The sequence below is a fragment of the Limanda limanda genome, chromosome 16 (assembly GCF_963576545.1).
Source record: "Limanda limanda chromosome 16, fLimLim1.1, whole genome shotgun sequence".
NCBI lineage: Eukaryota > Metazoa > Chordata > Actinopteri > Pleuronectiformes > Pleuronectidae > Limanda > Limanda limanda.
In genome coordinates, this window is record NC_083651.1 from 5,513,374 (window position 1) to 5,535,571 (window position 22,198).

General features: G+C 43.8%; 1 protein-coding gene across 7 annotated transcripts in view; it reads left to right on the top strand.

Moving 5' to 3' along the window:
• The first annotated feature begins 1,728 nt into the window (after window positions 1-1,728).
• Window positions 1,729-22,198, top strand: part of lrrfip1a (leucine rich repeat (in FLII) interacting protein 1a) — a 30,147-nt gene continuing 9,677 nt past the window's right edge. For 6 of the 7 annotated variants that reach the window (XM_061089237.1, XM_061089238.1, XM_061089232.1 and 3 more), the window contains exons 1-3: window positions 1,729-1,962; window positions 12,548-12,634; window positions 17,315-17,365. In XM_061089237.1, coding sequence (XP_060945220.1) covers window positions 1,873-1,962; window positions 12,548-12,634; window positions 17,315-17,365 — 228 coding nt within the window. In that variant the 5' untranslated portion in view covers window positions 1,729-1,872. The remainder of the gene's footprint in view (window positions 1,963-12,547; window positions 12,635-17,314; window positions 17,366-22,198) is intronic. The other variant, XM_061089233.1, reaches the window with a different exon arrangement.

The following is a 22,198-nucleotide window of genomic DNA, read 5'->3' on the forward strand; positions in this document are numbered from 1 at the left end:
CCCCCGGAACCCAGCCCCTAGGTTTCCACATAACCGATTTTCACCAAAATCGGGACACGGGTGTATCGTGACTAATCGTGAAAAAAAGCCTCAAGGAGCATTGTGAAAAACGCAACAGGAAGCCCGCCATTTTCTATTTAGTGGCCATTTTGACCATACTTGTCCCAGGGCTTTCATCAGATCAACTTAAAATTTAGATGAGTGTCATCACAACAAGATGGAGATAAAAACTGATTTAGAAATTGATTTTTCGTCACACCGTGTGACCGTGGCGTGGCGTCAAAGTTTGATTAAACGCCATCAAAACACGAGGTTCTGTATCTCGGACAAACACTTTCCAATCGGGTCCAAACTACACACATAAGACAAGATTCCCGCCCTGATGACATCTACACAGAAATCCTGACTTTAAATTACAGCACCCCCTTGGTGGCAACAGGAAATGTCTTTTATTGCCAATAAATCCCTTTCATCTAAATCGTACACACTGGACCTTTAAGCACCAGGTGAAGAAAACTCTCTGTGTTATATTACAGCCGTTTACAAGTGTTACACCAGTGATATCACAGGGTATCAAAATATCTATTGAGGTCATTATGAACTCGCCTGCCACACTGTACTGGCATGAGAGATTATGGGATTCACATATTCACATTGCGTTGGATGAGCAGCAGTAAAGTCCGGACTCTCTCCCTCTTCTGCCTCTTTAAGAAGCTCCAGCCTGTTTTTAGTCCTCGCTGGTCACCAGTAAAAATAGCAGTGGGAGTGTGAGAGAGTGCGATCGCCCAACAGGAGCTGTGGTTTCTGCCTGGAACTCAAACCTCCCCCCCCCCCCACCCCCGGACATGTTCGGAGCCAGAGGCCGGTGCTGCGTTCAAGGACAACATCCAATACTAACAATAAAAACAGAACTTTCCCTTATTCTTATTCTGTTTTATTTATTTTAAGAGGTTTAGAAAAACTGATTCACCAGTTTGGTTTGGTATCACCGGTTAATCATAGAGAGCAGACGTGTAAACTTGCAGACACATAAATCCAGATGCACTGCAAAAAACTCTAAAGTTAAAGGAACTCATAAACCTTGAAACTTTGAAGACTCGTGTGAGAGAAATTGGAGCGGCTTCATACCGCACTTGTTCTTGTTGTGGTGTGAATCCGGAGCTTTAGTCCTGTTGCCTTATTTAAAATGTATCTAAATGTATTTTATCTGTGTTATGTGATTTCTGTGTGTCTTGTGACTGTTGACATTTTTTTTGTATATGCTGCTGTCTTGGCCAGGCTTCCCTTGGAAAAGAGGTCATTGTATCTCAACGGGACCGACCTGGTTAAATAAAGGCAAATAATAAAAAAAAAAAGAGTTGTATTAATTATTTTACACTGGACAAACCATACAAACATCACCCCCCTCCACACACACACTGAAACGTGACAAAGATCTAGCACAGGCAGATTTTGTGGTTACACAAAGTTGTTTTATCCGTTCTATGATTTCAAACAGAGAGGATACAGTCTATGGATGTGACGTTGCCTCACTGTGCTGTGGTGAAATGTCCGACAGCACTTGAAGGCAGCACGGGTTGACTTCAGGCTTTGAAGTTGTTGTGTGTCACAGGTTCGAGTCCGGAGAACACACACACACACAGACACACACACACACACTTTCTTCTTCTGTACGCTTTCCTGACGGAGCTAAAGTTTTTGTCGCGCGTTCGATTCCCGCAGTGAACCGCACGTGTCTCAAGCCAGTTCCGGTGCAGGAGGAGGACGCGTTGGAGCGGATGTGTGCGTGACAATGACCCGGGTTTGACTCGATCTGCGGGATTCGAGCTGCGGGACACAAGCCGGAGGACCGCTGCTGCCGAGCCGGGGGACATGGGGACACAGGGTGCGGGACGGAAGCGGTCCAGCAAGAAGGACAAGTCCACCGCGGAGGACGATGCGCTGAACCTCATCGCCAGAGAGGTGAGAGGAGGAAGAGGAGGAGGAGGAAGAAGAGGAGAGCTGGACTGGGAGAGGAAGAGTCCACCGGGTGGTCTCTTCCTCTCCCAGTCCCACTGAGGAGACCCACCTCACTGCTGGGTGTGATGGTGGACCCTACACACACACACACACACACACACACACACAGAGACACACACACACACACACACACAGAGAGACACACACACACACACACTGGTGTTTGATTGCGACTGGCACAGGTATCTTTGTTTTTACTGGTATTTTTTAATTAATTCATCAATTAGCCACAAATTGCTCTTCTTAAAGGGATGGTTCACCGAAAAATGAAAGTTCACTCACTATCTACTCACCACTTTGCTGATGGGTGGTGGTGTGGTGGGTGGGGGGTGGGGGGGGGGGGGTTGTTTGAGTCTACAAAACTCACAAAGGGTGCTAAACTTTATTATGAATAGCTAAAAAGAAAATAAAACAAATACAACTAATTATATTGAACTCAAACTAAGTATTTTAGAATCTGAAGAGGGAAAGTTCCCATCAATGGAACAATAACACAATTTACACCAACTAGAAAGATCATGCAATTCAATGTAGTGTGTATCTGACCTTAACAGACCTTTTAACTTTTATAAATAAATGAATAGCAAAGTGATATGAACACAGCTAAACAATTAGGAAAGTGATTAAATATGCAAATTAGAAGTCTGTATGAGACGAGGTGCAGTAGCAGATTAATGATACTGTACTGAAGGATTATAGGCCTTTCATGTTCCAACCTGCAGGAAGTGTTGTGCCCCCCCGTCCGTCTGCAGCGAGCAGCAGTTGCTCTGCATTGTTTCCAACAGGTGGTGAAGTCGTGTTGTGACAGGTTGACAAGGCCTCTAATCTCTTTATTGTGATGAGTCTGGAGCTGGAGGAATTGATGTTTTGTGGCAGATGTAAGGCTGCGTGTGTCCTCGGGAATTAAGTCGCTGTCTGAAGTGTGATACCCGGCACGCTTTTGTCTACACTCCCGTCCCCTGAGGTGGAACAACACAAGTAAAGAATCAGTGTTTCAGTCTTATTTCAAAGTAAAATACCGACTGTCTATAAAGGAAACTGTATATTAAAGAAGCCACATTGTGCTTCTGTCCTTGGAGATACCAGCTCGCTGCCCGGTCTGTGTTAATGCTCCGGATCTACTTCTGAATTCCTTCTCCGTCATTAATGAATCTTTGTTGTTTGTGTGCTGGACTATGGTGCAGACGAGGAGTGAAGTTACACAACTTTGTGTTTGTATCCTACTTAGTTCATCTACAGTTAAATGTTTTTTATAAAATACTACAGCTTCTGCTTTATTACAGTTCACATGTGTGGCTCATTTACACGCTCGAATGATTTAACTGGTGGTTTCGTACATTTCCTGGCGGCTCTTTGACTTTTTCCGTTTGGCAATCAGCACCATCTCCAGAACCAGATTCAAAACATTTCAAAATAAAAGCTCTGTAATTCAGATGGATATAAAGCTATGCAGCATCAAAATGAACATTGTGCTTTTTACTTTGAGGACAAATTAAGACATGGGTTCCACGTACAGACAGAGACGGACGTTTGTGGAATTAGCAGATAGATATAGATTCATATTTTCTGTCACAAATGTATATTTAGTTTGGACGCTGCTTCCTGTTACTCAGCAGAATGTGTGTTTCTCCTGCTGTAAAGTGATGAGCATCAAACCCTGAAACCAACCGTCACAACCTCTTATCTCATTCAGGGAAGTTTTTTAAAAGTGTGTGCAGCTGTAGGAGGAAGTTGAGTCTGTGCTAACCCGACCCGGATGTTTCACCTAACTTGCAAATCATTTGTAACTGACATACACACGTTTTTAGTCATCACTTTTTAGCTGTGAGTGGCAGCAAGTAAAACTAGTCACACTGCACATTCCTGCAGCTGCTACTTGTTTCTTGTTGTCGTCTATCTTGTGTGGCAGCAGTGGCACCAGGATGCAGCAGCAATCACTAAACATCCAAACAGGATACCACAAAACCAGTGAGTTCAGCCAGTTCTCGCCCACGTGTGCAACAGGGAGAAAGTCTGTGCCTTTAAGTAGCATCGGGGTCAGGTCCCTCACTGGCAGTCATCTGACGGGATGGCATGTCAGCCCTGATGAGTTGGCCCATTCTGAAAGAAGAGTTTTAAAAATAGATGCTCCTGAAAGATCAGCTGTTGCTGCACCCCAGTTTTAGATTGGGCCCAGTGGGAGCGGGGGGGTGGGGGGGGGGTGGAGGAGGTGGAGAGATGTGCCTCACCAACTGTCCGCCCTGGCAGCGAGAACATTGGTGTTCCAGTGTAGAACAGAAGGCTGAAGAAGTTGATCGTAGGAGCTGAGTCTGAGTCTGTGGAAACTTCTGGTCCTTTGGTGTCATGTTTCTGAACAGCCCTCTGCTGCCCTTTAGTATCACAGGGCTCAGAGGAACTGGTAAATCTGTTAACCTGGTTAATGGTGGACCAAATGGGAGAAGACCCCACAGCAAGACAGGCTGCCACCTCTTAATACCGGGGCATTAGCTGCTCTGTTCTTTAGGAAACTGGTTTGTCTGTCAAACTGTGGGAATCCAGCTTGTAAACATTGATTTGTTCTGAGGACGACTCACTGTGGATCAGCTGCTCTCAAACAGACTGAAATGTGCCAAAGAACAAAGTATAGTTATTAAATGAAAGTCTACAATCCAACACTCAGTGGAAACATAACATTTTAAGAAGTGAAGTGGTCCTATACTGTGTAGCTGCTGCGGTGTGAAGCTCCTGGAACCGTTTATGCTGTTTCACTGCAGAGCTGATACCACACAGGGGCACTGGAGCAGAACAGAGCCGTTAATAACACGGTGTCTTTATTACTATGACAAGTCTAGATGTCTGCTGTGAGTCATTTTGTTCTGTCCTGCAGTGACCGTGTAGTCTGCACACAGTGTGTCCTGCTATGAGGTGACACCGCTGTGCCACCGTGCCAGTGCTGTTGGTGCTCTGTTCTCATTAAAAAACAGAGTTGATCATTTCAGATTTGATTTCCATCACTGAGGATCTTATTCTCTCTGAGACTGTGAACATAAAAATAAAAGTGCAGCAGTTCGGCTAAAAGTGTTAGTTTGAGTGTTAAAGTAAGAGAAAAGTCCAAAAAGTAGTTATTACTAATTATTTTGAAGGGCTCTGTTATAGATCTTTTTCCGCTAGAGCGATATAGTTATTGTTTTAATAGTCAACAGGTCATAAGCCACAGTTTATCATGGTGTTTCTCCGTTTCCCCTCAGGTGGGTGTCAGATATTGACACTTAGAACTGAGTCGATCTGGTTTTCCTGCTCCGGTGTACAAGCTTAAACTGGTTCGACATGTAAACTAATAGACATTCGTCATCCTGGTCATGACATGAAAGTCTGGACCCGTCGGTGCCGACATCTTCCGGAGTAAATTAAAAAAAAAAATGGCTTCAGACCTATCATATTCAAATCATCTGCTGAGCGAAGCGAGACACCTGCTTTCAAAGAGGTTTGAAGATGTTTACACCGGCCGAGCCCCACTCGCATTCCTGGAGTTGGCCCGAGGCAAACTCTTACTTTCATGAGGTAAAGATTCCCACGGAGAGTTTGTGTTACACCCTCAGGTCTCACCCAGATGTGTCACAGTGTAAATCCAGACACTGACAGTGAGCACAAACTTGGCCTGTGAAGGTTGTTGTATTCAATGGGACAAATATTGACTTGTAGCTCAGGAGTTATGTTCCTAACTGTCCTGATGGGTTGGAAAGTCAAAACCAGTTATTGACTACACACACACACACATTCTTCTTCACACAGGAAATACTCCCACTTTCACTTAGACTAATAACAACGTTATTGTATAGATTGAATTTAGGTCAAAGTCCTGCTTTATCCATAATATGGACTTCAGACCCCGAACTTCCACAAAAGCAAGACGAGCATCGTTCCAAATGAATTAATTCACAATCAATCAATCAATCAATCAATCAATCAATCAATCAATCAATCAATCAATCTTAATTTGTAAAGCCAAACTTCACGAATCAGAATCTGTCTCATATGGCTGAAGGTGCAACGTCCTCTGTCCTCATCCCAACATTTACTCAACAGAGATATTTAGAGTGAAGGTTAGTCTTGATTATATGACATAGAAAAACAGGCAAATTACTTCACTGATATTCCTCAGAAAGTCAGATGAACTATGTGATTTTCCAACAAGGTGAAGGTGTAAGCACCAGACCTCCGTCCACAGCTCCTCGTCAGGTTCCTTGTGATTGTGTCTTTTGTAGTGTGTGTTTCTAGAAGACAGTCTAAACTGGAGATTAAGCTGCCAGGTCGGTGCTGGCTGCCTGTTAGAAGCTCAGTGAAGCGTTGAAGAGTATTTAGAGCGGATTAGTCTGGGGCTTGACGGCAAGGAAGGGGAAGCCCACCACACAATCCCCTCTGGGTTCCTCCACTGATCTGAGGAGCAAGGCCACACGGCTCAGTCCTTCATGCTGCCATAGCCGAGTTAATGATTAATACGGCGGAGAAGCATCACACGTTTACACAGATCAAATCTTCACTGAGTAAATATTGAAGTTGTGTCCAATCTTGATGTCATGTAAAAGTTTAAATGTGCTGCTCTTGTAAAGGGGTTTCCTGCACATCTATCCAGATGAGTCCAACATCTGTAGAGCACATCACACAATTCCCAGGAAACACACATTATAACCATGAAGCATTTACACTGGCACTAATGGGCCAAACTATTACTTGTGTATTTGCTGATCTGTGTTTGCTGTTTACACAAACCCTTGCCTTTGGCTTGGCTTGCCAGTCTCATGTCTCCTTAAAAGGAAGTGGAGGCTCTCTGTGTGTTGGCTTCCTCTTGATGACATCATCACTTGCACAGCCCCGTGCAGATTGTTATCACAAACTCCTTCCTGTTTGTTCTCCACGGCTGAGTTTTCCTCCCGGGCGGAGGGAGCAGTGGCGGGTGCGGCTCGGGGGGGATTTGAATGCAGGTGTATTAGATTTCATCAAATAGAAAAACCCTGAGGCATTCGAAGGCAAAACAGACGGCAGCGAGGATACGATAAACAAGACAAATCGTCCAAACACAAATTCAAACCAATGATTAACCTGATGAGCAGAGTCAGGTCTGGATTTCAGTGTTGAGCTGGAATCTGGAAATTATTAATTGACTCTTTAGTCAAACAAAATGTAAAATACAGAAACCTGTCCATCCCACTTTTCTGAGTATAAATATGTGTTAGTTATTAATTTACATGCAAATGACAGAGAAAACTAGCAAACGTGACATTTGGAGGTGATTTCTTTCTTTGTTTTGCTTTAAAATAACTAAAACCATTCAGTGCCTGTGGTGAACCTGCCAGTTTGAAATGGGCTGTTCTCTTCTCCTGTGTTAAAGCTCTGGAGCTGCTTCAGAACTGTCCCTCGTCATTAGAGTGAGTCGTCCTCAAAATGTTCTACAAGAGAACTTTCTTATTGTTTGTGTTCCGGACCTTGTGTGCATGGATTTTTATAAACAGTCTCTGGTGCAGAGTGAAGTTAACTTAACGGTTCATCCTCCAAGTTGCTTCATCACTGTTCACAATCCTCAGAGCCAAGTTCACAACCTTTCAAAATAAAAGCTTCACATAAACAAAACAAACTTTGTGCTTTAACTAGAGGAAGTGATTTCTATGAACATGATGGAGATCTGCACTGTTTGTGTGTTTTTTAATGTCAGTATTTAAATGTTCTACAGTATTACTCTGGATTCCATGTCTCCTGACCCCTAGCTCTCTTGCCTCAGCTTGTTTGGGGGGGTGCATCCCATTTGTGTGCTGGCACTGTAATTCCACTCTTTGCTGAAAGCAAACTCGCATCATAACGAAATATGTACATGGGAAAGAAAAGCACCACAAAAAACCCCAGATGCAAACGGCTTGGTTTCTCTTCTGTGTATTCTCTGAAAGACTGTTTGCTGTTACACCCCTTCCCTTTTCTCTTTAAGATTTAGCAATTGCTCAAAGTCAAAGTCAGTGGAGTCCTTCTCTTGAAGTCATGACCTGTTACACTGTCCTTAAACCAAAGTCTGTTCATGTGGCCGTGAGTGAGACCCTCAGCTTCTTGGGTGTCACAGCCCTGAGGCATAAGTGAGGAACAGTGTTTATATGAATGTGTGCAGCTTCATGAAGAAATAAATCATCTTTTGGAAATAAACATGTCGCAGAAATTCCTCTCTGACACTGATCTCCTGTTTGCTCACAGAACTGCGTTGTGTAACTTCCTGGAAGTTCCTGCTCACTCCCATCATGCTTCGGTAGCAGTGGGACAGTTGCAACATAACCTGTTGCCTGAGGCGCCATCGTCCAGGCTACAAGATGCTTCCTATTACGTCCACAAGGAAAAACAAGGAGGACATTAAACTGTCAATCCACCGAGATAAATTCCCTGAAGCTCAATGAAGTATTTCACAGTGTTGTTCTAGTTATAGAACCACAACTTCTACAGAAGGACAGTTTAGTGTCATGTGTGGTGAATGGGCGGCTTTTGATAACTTGTCGTCTCTTAGTAGTTAAAAGTTTGCTAATAAGTTTAATCGTTACTGTTTGGAGACAAGTTTATATAATTTCCTGGGCTGCATCGTATTTCTTCACTGTTGAAGCTCCAGACGCCTCTGTTGTTTTTATTTTTAGAAATGTCTGAAGCACCCTATTTATTTTATTCCTGGTGAGAAGTAGCCTGCACACAGTTGCTTACCAGGTTGTTTGCTGTGCTGGGAGCTCTTCAGCTGTTCCATGATGTGTCCTTGGAACAGCACAGCCCTGCTCAGCGTGATGAGTCAGCATTGTTTGCATGGATCTTTAACGGGGTAGAAACTGAGCATTTCTATCATTGAGGTCAATGTTGTAATGTTCTGCAGTGGAAAAGCTACTGACCTAGTACAAAACTCAAATGGCACAGAGTAGGCCGCATACCTCCACTAAGGAAACCACATTTAAATCAGCTAAATCCAGATTTGATCTGGTTCAACAGCTCATATCAGTCACATCCATCCTGTCCATAGTGGGTGCTGACAAATATGATATTGGCTAATTTTTATTATCAGCTTTTGGTGACTTTGGTGAATAATCCAAGCTGAAGTTTCAGTCACCAGTTTATGTTTTCCAGAGCTTTCAACAGTCTCGAGACTAATTACTCCTTAAACTGCTCATGATTGGATCATGAGGGGATCTAGCTTTTTCAGACGGATTTATTAAAAATTAAAAAACAGGTGAGATGTTGCTGCTGCCACAGCTTCTGATTTACTTGTCAGTAAATTAATGATTCTGAAACTGAGTTCAAATCTGTGATACCAACGTCCACAGCCTTGTATCTGGATCCAACACGACAGAACCGTGACACCTCACCCCCGCTGCTGCAGACCTGCACCACACTGCAGCTCTGTAAATCATCCAATGAATGGGTTTCCTTAATACCTTTCTTTTTTCTAAGGGTTTTGGGACAAAGGCTTATTTATTCTTCTCTCCCACCGTTTGAGAAAATTACATCCATCCAGTTGACTCATGTCTGTGGCGACGTAATGAGCCCAGCTTTTCCTCAGCCGCTCCCTTCTCGGCAGCATATGGGAGAATTATAGGTTTTCCAAAGAGGAAGCAAACTTTATATTCTTTTTTCCTACTCAGTCTCTATCGCCCTTGACTGGATAATAAAAAACAACAACTATGTGTGCACTTAATGGTCCTGCCTCTCTTTAAACCCAGTCAGAGCCCCAGTTGGTTAGAAATCTGCAGTATTTCTGTTTGCTGTCATTGTCCGTCCCCTCAGCCCTCATGGTCATTAAAATACCCGTTCATTTTGCCGGCTGACGACCGACCCTCGGGGCGTGGGAAATAATCTCTCAGGAGATAGAGGCAGGCCAGACAGGCATTGAGCTGTGGTGGCACTTGGAGATTTGGTGGCCTTTGAGATTGTCAGTGGACACAAGGGCTCAGGTTGACAGAGTCCAGGCCAACACAGCTGTCCTCTGCAGCCACAGTGTCACATGCACACTGTAAGGTCATGAAGTGCAATTCAAAACCAGCCTTTGTGGAATTAAAGCTTCTTACACCCTCCCGTTGATTGATTAAAACTTTAAAAACTGTTAATTTTCTTCATATATTAACCTTTTCGGACGTAATGTCCAAGTGGTCGATCTTGTTAGAGCCTCGATTTGTGAAATTAGCTCATTGGTTCCCTTGAGAACAGTCACACCACTGAATTAGCACAGTTTTGATAGAACCCAGGTCCATGTAGGTCATTATAAATAGCTGTGAATCAGGAATAAAAAGAATGTGTGATGCTATCTACTGCCCTAGTTAGGTCAAACGTTCTATCTAGAGCCACCTACGATATATACAGTCATCCGGAGTTGCAGATAATACAATGGCTGACATCAGGATGTGTGAGCAAGAATGTCTGACTTGTAGTTTTTATACATAGACAGATAATTGTACGTCATGTAGCGGGTTTATACTGATGCCAGTGTGTTAACTGTCTATCTGCACTGGAGGTGACAGTGGAATATCAGTCATGCTGGACCTGATTTCTATTTCTGTACATCTATAGTTGTTCACCAGGGACTGTGAAGGATTCCTGCTAGACATGCTCAACAAGTTCCTGAATAATAGACAGTGTAGAGAGTAGGTGAGGAGAAATGTAGAACTCTCCCTCCCTGGTTCTGATGAACTCATTTCAGCAAATATTGTCTCAAGCTGTTATCAGATGTAAACTGCAGAAAATGTCTAAAAAACTGGGGTCAAGCGTGGTCACAACAGGAACATTTCCCAGCATTCAGATGAGGTGTGACATGGGTAGAGAGAGGGCAGGAGGCAGGACGTGACATTTACGTTTACAGCACATGGACACAGGGATGGGGCCTCATCACCTAAAATCCTCTAATCTCATTTTATTTCTCAGTTGACATCTTCACCAACGTCTTCTGTGTGTCTTCTTCCAGTTTCTGTACCGTGGTGTGTGTGAGAAATGTCCTAAACTTTCTAGCTGTGAACTTTTCCTTCCTTCTCACATGGACTCACTCACTCACTCACATTTTCCTGGCTGGAAAAAGTCAGAAGTATGAAGTATGTCCTGAATGTTCAAATTGATTCTGACTTTTGAGTTCTCACGTGCAGCCTTGAGAACTTGTATTTATAAAATATGTCGACTTCAGTGCAGGTCTGAAAGCAGCTTTATACACCGACCGTGGTTGATTTGCATTCTGATTATTCTCTCAGTGTTGTGCATGTTGCAGCCTTATTTAACTGAATAGTCGATGACATAGTGAGTCAACCATCAGTTGTGGCACATGGGGAATAGACTTCCTGCTTGGTGTTCTGTGCCGGGGGTTTACTGCGTCCACACAATTCACAGCCTGTCAAGTTAGTCGTTCACAGGAAAGTCTACTTCAGCATGATATGATTGTCTGCCTGTCCTGCCTCTCACTGTATTGTGTTGCATGTTGTAAAGTATGTGTGTACTTCTCTTTCTCATTTGAATGAAGTCTGTGAACCTGTTTCTCTTGTAGTTAATGCAAAAACTCGTGACAAATGTCAAATTATGCAAAGTGTTCAACCTTCATCTGGTCAGTGTCCTGGAGATGGAGCCGATTTCTTTACTCGCTGGAACAGGACATGTTTTACTTTTTCTTTTAAAATAATGAATGTGAACAGAGTGAATCATGGTCTGAAACTTCTTCATTTTGTGTGGGTGTGGGTGTGTGCATGTGTGTGCAGTTTGGGTGGAGGGTTTTCTAAACCGCCTCTTTGTCTGTTGCTTCCTGGTGCTTGGTCATAATGACTGACACAAGGGAAATGCATTTGAGTGACAGTCAGAGGGAGGGGGGGTGCAGTGACTCCACCTAGAGGCGAACACGCGGTAAAAGTCTCCACCGCAAAGTCAGAGGAAGGAAATGCTTACACACACTAGGTTGCACACAGACACACACACACACATACAGTACACACTGTGAGAGAGGTCCTTTTAAGGAAGAGGCTGAGCTCTCAGAGCTGAGTGGAGCAAAGGCAAAGCCCTCGAATACAGACGTATAAATACATCCACACATTTACACACTGTTGTGACTGCATGTCTGGAGATTGTCACAGGATTGGTGACTTGTCAAAACAGATCAGCAGATGTGATATAATAATCTGTTTAAAGATATTTTCATCTAGTGTAGTGTGACACCTGTGATATGAATCTGTAGTCCTATTTCTTTGGATTATCGATGTAAAACTTCACCATCCAGCAAAGGAACCACTTATTCCTTCTGATTTTACAGCTGGCAAATTGGTGTCTGGTGAATTTATCTCCCAACAATGTCACATCGAGTGAAACATGTTCCAGGTTTTGCCTGCTCATTGTGGGAACTGTTGTGTTCCTCTATACTTTAAGCTCTCGAACCTAATATGTGAAATGCCTTGAGATAATATATGTTATGATTTGGTAATTAAATGTCTCTCGAGTCTAATTCAGCTCCCGTCTCCTTTCTCTCTCTTTTCTATCTTCTTTCTGTCCGTGTTTCTATTCTTTCTCTGTCCCGCAGGCCGAGGCCAGGCTGGCAGCGAAGAGGGCGGCCAGGGCAGAGGCCCGAGAGATCCGCATGAAGGAGCTGGAGAGGCAACAGAAGGAGGTACACGAGTCCGAATACACTCTCACATTTCAAACCGTGAAATACCAGGCACGGTTTGGCTAACACTGCCCACATGTGGCCTGGTGTAGTATGTTGGTTTGATCCAAAGAGAAACAGGTTCGTGAGGAGCTGCATGTATCACATCAGGAGTTTCTGTCTCGTACCCTAATGACACCTAAAGCAGCTCAGTCAGACACATTCATGCAGCATTATTACATCAGATATTTGACACTAGGTGCTGTCGGTTAATATGCAGATTAGTCAGGTTGTTGTTTCAACCCGAGTCGGCAGATTGTTTTTTCCTGTCGACAAACACTGTTAAGCTGAAAGACTCCTTCATCCTTTGACCTGTGATCCTGCTGGTCAAAGGTCTGAGGTGTAAACACAGTGCAACACTGCAAAGTGTAAGTGAATTAAGGAAAATGCACAGGTACAGTTTAAGACGTAAGCGAATGCAGTGTTTATCGTCACACTGTTTTTTCAAGATTAAAGTTATTCTAAAACATATTGAATATAAGTCAGGATCAGCTTATAAACTCTGGATAAATCAGTTCTACCCTAAAATCCCTTCACACGCTGTAAATTAATTTTAATAACTGACGCCGTGCTAATGGGGGATTAAAGATAATCCACTCCACAATATTCACAACGATACAAGATCCCAGAAGAAACGTTTTCTAAATTCTTAGTCATCCATTGTACTTTGTGAATATTCTGTTGGGGAATATTAAGCGAAGTAAAAGTGAGGTTAGATGATCAGTAGATGTTGCTATTTTTTACAGTGTGGGTTCCTGTTGGGAGGATTAGTGCCGAGTCGGCCAAAAGCAACGAGTAGAAAGTCCTTAAAGAGGCTCACTAATTACTCTCAAGAAGGGTTTGAACCTTTTCCAATTAATCGCACGCCAAAACCTCTTCCAGGGCTTTGAATGGAAACTTTCCAAGACACATTCATTTAGAAGTCTTATCAACATGGCACGAGCTTATGGAGATGAAAGAGCAAAGACCAGATAAAGTTTCACCAGTTCTTACAAACCAATAATTATTCATACTCTTATTTGTAATATACAAATATGGCCAGTTGGTTTTTATTGTGGCTCTTCTTTGTGGCCCTGTCACATTTTCTTCGGCATCCGAAACTGTTTTTAATGCATTTTTTTTTATTCTTTAAAATAAATACAATATTCAGTCGATATTTACTCATCAGTTGTACAAACCTTATACATGGTTGATGAGCAAAAAGACCAGAGAGAGCCTCAGCATGCCCGCAGTGTGTGAAAGGTCTGTGTGTGGTTGTGTGTTTGTACTGCAGGTCACTAGTGTGTTGCTTGTTTCTCCTTCTCTGGTTTACTGACACAGGTCTGTAGCATGGAGAGAGTCACACTTTCTTAAGCTCCCTGTTCTCTACCTGCAGGATATATATAAACCATTTTCCATCATACCATCAAAGTCTACTGGGAAAATCAGCATGCAGTTATTAAGCAATCACAACAAAGCCCAACAACAACAGTCTCACACACACACACACACTGTCTTTCTCTCTCTCTCACACACACACACACAGACCAGACAGCTTAACAATGATTGTTAATCTGGTGTGTATGCCTGTGTGTGTGTGTGCGTGTCTGTGTGTGTGCGCCAGCCGTGCGTCCTAAACCCTTTAGCCGAGTTCTAAAGTAGCTTAGCAGGTTGCGGTCCCAGGTCCAGGCTCCAGTGGAGCAGTTATTATTGTTGCGATGTTGTTGACGTGAGCGATGGGTCGTAGCGCTCACGGCCGCGTTCTGAGTTTCCGGATAAACTTCTCACTCGCTGAAGACAGAAGGAAAAGGTGGATTATTGGCTTCAAAGCAGGAAACAAGACGTGGTGAAGTCTTAGCGTTGCGTCCTGCCGGGAGCTCGCCAACATGACCGGCCATGGTCTCACCTGCTGAGCGCTGAGGAATGCAACCTGTCCTGGTTCCCTGAGGGCGGCAGGACGGCCGGGCATCGGCTCACAGTGAGGGGGCTGAAGGCTGCCCTCACTGGGCGCCCAAGAACCCCTCTGGTCCACAAGGGGAGCTCGGTGAGTTGAAGGGAACGGTGGCAAACGTGTAAGCTGACCGGGTAACTCACCGATGAATGGGCTTATGGCGCCACCTCGCTCAGTGGCTAATTGGGTGTCGAGACAAGTAATGACCGATAAGTCGTAGACACAGTCCATCCAGTCGGTGTTTTGTCTGCTATGGACAAACATTAGGCTCTGGTTAATTCTCACGTGTTATATTTGATGTTAAAAGTGCAAAACAATATCTTTCGATTGACGGCGTTTGGGCAGATGTCAAAGGTGAAACCGGAGAGAGTTGGAAGTCAAGGGTCAAATGCAGAGATGTGTCTTGTGTCAACTCTTCAGGGACAGCATGTGTTTGTCTCATAGAACAATTTGATGAATTACTGAATCCTGGTATCAGAGCTTCCTGGACTTCCCCCATCACTTATGTCGTTATACTTTATACGGTGTACACAGCCGACCTCTACAACTCGCTGTCGACCTCTTGAAACATAGGATCAGTTTGTTTTCTTGAGCAGACGAGACAAATGCAGCAGATTGTCTGACGCTGCTGCAGGTAGAGGTCGTCAGTTTGGGGATTTGACCTTTAAGACAAAGTCCGCTGTCCGCTGCAAATCCATTTGTGAGAGCCAGAATCACAAAGCAGGAGATCTGTAGGTTGGGCCACTGTACAAGGAGACAGTGGCAGCAAATCTGGATTAAAGTTCTGGGCCGACGGGATGGAAAGTGCAACAGTCAGGGTAGGGTGTGTTTTCAGTGTGTTGTGCTGGGGGTTGATCTGTGGGAAGTTCTGAGATGCATGAAACACTGATGCTACTTGAATGAAGCAGCATAGAACACGGCAAACAATATATGTTTGTGGGTAATTTAATTTGTACGTCCTCAAACGTCCCATATTTCATACAACACCCACAAGTGACAGTGCTTATCTGTGCTTTTCTCTTCTTTGCTACAGTTGATTTTCAGTGACAAATCATTTCTCACCTTAATTCCTCTAATGAGGCTGATTTATTTTCTCCTCTTTTCATGTTTGATATCTTCCCACATTTCCTCCTCCTCCTCTCCCCGGTGCTGGTGTGTAGATCTTTCAGGTGCAGAAGGTAGGCTTCCTCTTCCTCTTCCTCTTCCTCTTCCTCTTCCTCTTCCTCTTCCTCTTCCTCTTCCTCTTCCTCTTCCTCTTCCTCTTTCTCACGTCAGCCATAAGCTAAATCATCTTTTGCACGTGCAAGAAAATATTGTGAACCAGTCACCTGTGCTCTGTTTTCTGACCTTTACTGTCTCCTTTTAGAAATATTCTGGGCTGAACACCAAATTTGATGAGCGTGTGGACAACAGATGGGGAGATATTGAACAATGGATGGTACCGTTTCCGTGTGACAATTAAAACCAACCTCATTGTGAACTTATACAATATTTTGCATGGGTTTATATCTTTTGGTTTTGCAGTGTGCCCAGTCTGCTTGTAATTTCCGGATCATTCCTGATAAGCCTGTTTTTTTATGAAAGAACAGATTATAATATGTCAAAGCTTGGACATTAATGCTGATGTCATTGACAGAGCCGGCTGCCCACTTGGCTTTCAATCAGCACGACTCTCTGCCCTGTGGGTGTGAGGCTGCATGGAGGTTAACACATTGATTACTTGGTTTGACCAGTCCTGCATCATAAGAGAGGTTCAACAACCTGTGTGCGACTAATTGTATTAACCATGGTGTGTTTTTGCAAGGTGCATTGGAAGAGGGTGACAGGATTTTGGAAAGTGTTCCGATGTTGTGGTTGCTAACTGTGTGTCAGTGGTTTGTCGGCTGGATAACTGGTTGAGTGTGATGCTCACAAGCACGTGAAACGTTTGTTTAGCTGAAATGTTAATGTGCAACTCCCTGAACTGGACAAGATGTGTTGTACTTCCTCCTTCATCCGTCTCATTGATCTTTGACATCTCTCTCCTCCTTCACACTTTCCCTCCCCCTCTCTTTTCCACCTTTACTCCCTCATACCTCCCTCTGTCATCCAGGAGGACAGTGAGCGATACTCACGTTCTTCACAGATTCACAGGGTTTGTAGCTTTCCCTCTGTTTCCGGCTTCTCCTCTGAACCGTAGTCTGTCTTCCATCACTTGAAAAGAAAGACACAAGGGAATGACACATTATTCAATGTTAGAATCAGGTTGATGAGCATGCACCGTACAGTAGTGACTGTTCTAAACATTGCTGAAGTCTATTATCTGGAGTTCTAATGTGTTCTTGGTTTAATTTGTTATTAAAATGTTCTATTGTTTTCATAATTCAGGACGATCTAGATTTACACAACCCTCTTTCTATTATTGCCACTTAAGCCATTGCATTACTGCAATGTACAATTTGTGGAATAATAATTTCTGTCTAAAGAAACTATATTGTTCCATGTTCACATATGTTTCTCGATTCATCACAGTTTTCTGTAACCTGGCTTTTATTTGCAACGTACATATACCAGCATTAGGTCAATAATCCCAATTTAAAAACACAGGTCACATATGGAGCAGTCGTAGAATGAGCCACTGTTGAGAAAGATGTTAAAATCCACTGTTCCCAGTCACTGTTGATTCACTTGTTGATGTCCAGTCTAACCATCCATTCCAATGCTCTCTCACACAGCTCTCAGACGATGATGAGCGGATGTCAGTGGGAAGCCGGGGAAGTGTCAGGGTCAGTATCACTCAAACAGCTCCTCTTCAAGCCCCTTTTCTCTTTCAGTCGTTCTTACTACAATTTCTTTTTACAACTGGTCTTCCTCGAGCTGTGTGTGTCTGTCCTTGATAATCAAACGAGGTGCGTCAGTGTGAGCGGTACTTGTTGCTGGTTGTGTTGATGTTGTCGTGTTTTTCTGCACAGTCGCCTCTTGATGCGGTCGGGTCTTATGCTGGAGGGGTAAGGGCCGATCTTCTTGAAACAGTCTGGTTTCTAACCTGTCGTTGTTTGACTAACACCTGGTTTGGAAGGTGTCACATAGTCACAGGAATGTTTGTGTATAATATACGCATCATAGAGATTTTAATAGTAAAACACAGTTAACGGACATAAACAATACGACACATTAACGTCGCGTTATGTAGGAAACTCTGCATGAATGTGGACTAACTTGTTTTCTTATGTTGGCTCATGTATTTGTTGGAGCTTTTGTGACCGGTCATTGCCAAACTTGGAGAAAGTTCAGATTTGATTTCAACAAAAAGAACACTGTGTTATTTGGCTTCAACCAACAAAAAAAAAAGGCAGTTCTATTTCAGGATCTGTTTTGTCTCTGGGTTCTAAGTGATGTTTTTTCTGGGGGCAGTTTATCAGCTGAATGGATTTGTTTGGTTTTGCACGTTGTTCCACTGTGACCTTGACTGTACATTTCACCAGTGGCCTGAAGAGTCCGTGCCTCGTGCATGTGGATGTGTTGTACTTCGCATGGATTTCTCGAGAAGAGATTTGGCTCGTTGGCTCGTTTTCACCCTTCACGGTTTCTTCCTTCACTTAAGGGCGCCTCACTTAAGAAGCCGAAGAAAAAGAAGAAACATAAGCACAAAGACAAAGATGTACGTGAAAGCTCAAAACTGCACAAGCCGCCTTCAGAAATGGCCTCAGTGTTTCTCAATCGTGTTCTCTATTCACAGGGGAACGGCTATGACGATGATCACAGTGTGGTGTCCAGCAGGGTTAGTAGCTGTGTGTCACATCTGTATCTGGTCGGTTGTGGGGATGTTTAGTTGATTGCATGACCCACCCTACATGAGAATCACTCATTCCTCTCTTCTCTCTCCTGCTGTCAGAGCTCGAGACTCAGCGATGAAAGCCGAGTTTCCCGCGGGTCCAAGCTAGACCTAACGGTGCGTGTTGCCCCCGATCCATGCTACTGAAAAGCCTTATTACAATATCCAGGTTTGATCTAGTGTTGATGAACATTTGAAAAATACCGTTATACAAAACCACAGAGGTATGAAATTGAGTTGGTATTGATAGTTTTTGTGTGATTGAGGCCAGACCCAAACAGGGCGATGTGTTGAGTTCATTAGAACTTTCAAACAGAGGAAACGTTTGTAGAGTTTGAAGGGATTTTCCATTTCTGCTGCAGTGGAGTTGCACAAAGCAAAGTTTGAAATAAAACAATCGAGGAATTGGCAACTTAAAGCAACACCGTGTAACTTTTACTGAGAAACAGCGCCCTCTGTTGTCGCTGTAATAAAAGTACCAAACACTTGTCAGTCTTTTGAGCTGATCCACAAGGTTTTGCATTACTCTTGAACTTGCTGGACCTGATGGTGACAGTTGAAACGGAGACTTTCAGTCAGTGACTTCTCACAGGAGATCCAACCCACTCACCAAAGTTACGTAGAGTAAGAACAGACATTCAGGGAGTGACACCAGCATCATTCTCCCAAGTCAGTGAAGCATCAAATCATTTTGAAGCTGCTGTTATAGGGTAAAAAAGTGGCATAGTGTTGCATATGAAGCTTCTCAACTCAAATAAATTTCATTCAGAAAACCGCTCCCTCTCGTTTTACAAGGTATAAAAAACCTGCTTCTTTAATTCGACCCTCTGTCTGCCAGTCAGTGTTAAACAGAACAGTGAGGTTTGTCTTCACCAGAGAAATGATTTACTGCTCATCCTCAGTCGACCAACAAATTGTGTAACTGTTGTGTCAGTCGGATGTGGAGACGTTAGTGTTTGTGGTGGTTTGATGTTGTCGCCTGTGCTCCCCCCCCCCCCCCCGACTCGCAGAGCTCCAGACTGAGTGACGACAGCCGGTTGTCTCGTGCCTCGAGATCCGAGCTGCAGCCGGTGGGTGGCACTGCTCTGCAGACCCGTGATGTGCACTTCTCTTAAAGGACTAAAGTTGTGATCATGTGCCGCTAACTCTAACTTGTTTCTTCTATTAACGACCTTTTGTTTTTTTAAATGAGTCGTATAGTGATTTGTCAAATAAGCTTTCCCGTGTTTTCCAGAACAATACATGCATGTGCAGCATGTTTTTGTTTTGTGTTGAATTTCCCAGAGTTGATTCCTGGCAGTATAGTAATATGTTTTTTAAAATGACTTTGTGTTGAAGTCTGTATTATGAGCACACAAGTTGTCTAGATGTTTTTCTATCTTAAAACGCGCTTGATGGTGTGCACTGTGTTGTGTTGTGCATGTGATTTACTCAACTTTTACAGACAAAGTCCGAGTTACACTTTTGTGCCATGGTATGAATACAATGCTAACAAGTGTAAGTTACACCTTTGCTGACAAGTTGAGGCGACTTTCCAGAACGCATGCTTTGAACTTCCTGTCTCTTCTCTTTCCCGTGTCCCTCCTTATATCGGCTCATTACTCTTCCCTCCTTCTTCCCCTCTCATCCTTTCAGAGCTCCTTCTCTTCCTCTGACCTGTACGGCCTCAATGGTCTGTCCTCCTCTAGAATCGCAGGTTCAGCTTTCAATGGTTACCAGGTCTGTATCTCAGACAGACGCACAAACACTTGACAAAGCCTCACTGATGCTCTGCAGATTATGAACTGACTCTCGTTGGAGGAGACAAAAGAAAACAGACTTTAAGTTCAACTTTCACTGGCGTTACTGACGCCTAGAACACACCAGTGTTGTTGTCAAAGGCTTTAATGGATATTTCAATATTTCTGTCACATATCGGGCACTGACTTTGGTTTAGCTTGGTTTTCTTTTCACAATTGTTCTGTTTTACACCCCTGAATCATTAGCATCCTGTTTACTCTGTATGTGTGTGTGTGTGTGTGTGTGTGTGTGTGTGTGTGTGTGTGTGTGTGTGTGTGTGTGTGTGTGTGTGTGTGTGTGTGTGTGTGTGTGTGTGTGTGTGTGTGTGTGTGTGTGTGTGTGTGTGTGTGTGTGTGTGTCTGCACAGTCACATGTGCAGAACTCCTTATATGAAGACAGCGTCTGCAGTGGATCACGCAGACTCACTGGATCCAGCTCCCATGTGAGAACTAGTTGGAAATATGGGTTTTGTTGGTTTGACAAACATGAGCGTGGCCATGTTTTTGTGAAATAACTGAGTTGGTGTGCGACTAACAGTTGTGACCGACGCTTTCTGTCCTATGTGAGTTGGACCGTCCTTGACTTACTGACTGACAGAGTTGTTCTTGTTGTTGTTGTGGTTATTGCTGCTGCATGGGGAAGACTTTGCATCTATTATGATCTAGTTCAACGTTTCAGTTCTGTTACTGGTTTAGGAAACAACACATTTTGCACGAAGCTGATGGTGACGTAGATTCTGAAATGCTGTGTCACGCGATGTGTGTGCTGCCTGTTGTGTTGGACTGAGTGAGCCTTTACAGAATGCCCTGCTTGCGTTGGATTGCACGTGTCCACAGGAACATGACGGTGTGTTTCCTCCGCAGCCATTAGACTACACTAGTTATCGCAGCTCCGGCTCCAGAGCCTCCAGCAGGGCCGGTTCAGCCCGGGCCAGCCCAGTGGTGAGCTCCCTCTCCTCAGACACCCTGCTACCCACGAAATGATGAGCATCATCATCTTCTTACACTGCAGCATTGAGTAATGAATCCACTGTTTCACTTCAGAGAGAATCCAAGACGCACTTAAAGCTACACGCAGCATTAAAGGGCCCTCGCACCTCGAGTGCAGATTTCAGATGCTGTGCACAGCGACTCGATACAGAACCATCGTGATCGCTGAGTTCTGCACAAAACATAAAGATTGTTCTCTTGTGTGAGCGCATGAGCACAAGTAGGTGGTGGACATGGAGTCTACTTTGTTAATGGAGAACAAGATGCTGTGTGACATTTCAATTAGAGAGAAATATGAAAGTGGAAGAAAGCGCTGAGGTTACTCAACAGTGAAGTAAGAACATCACAGATGAGCTTGTGCCGTTCACAGTTCCAGGGGAAATTTAAAGAATAATAAAAAAACACTTTATTTATGGCTGGTGCCAAAACCTGGTGTCAACCGGTGCAGAATCCAAAGAACCATGAAGGTTCTTTGACGCCACAGCATGTGCACAAAGGTGCCAGGGCCCTTCAGTGAGGTGACTTGAATAGAAACACTTAGATAACTGGTAACATCCCACAGTTCCCAGTTCCCAGCCTGTAGCAGCAACTGGGCTTCAGTTGAGGCTTGTTTTGGATTTAGATTGTGTGTCGATCCATCAGCTGTCATTGTATGAAGCGATGGGCTGCACCAGAATGTCCAAGGTGCCTTTTGGTAAATGAATTACAGTGTGATGCATTCATCGACGTTCTCTAGTTCATCCCCTTTCATTTCCAACATGCAGCTTGTCCAGTTACTTCTTTCTTTGAGAAAATACAAAATTAAGAAGTTGGTGATTTGATTATTTTAAATCCAAAGAAAAGAATATGCGTAAATCCTCCACTTCTACTGACTGTTTTTTTAAGTGACTGGTGTTTCTTGTTGCAAATGTTTGGCTCCATTGTTGATATGTCTCGCCCCCTGCTGGCTGATGTAGGACAACTGCAGCTCTGTTGCCAGTTATTTGAGGAGTGCGGCCGGTGGCAGTGGCCTCCAC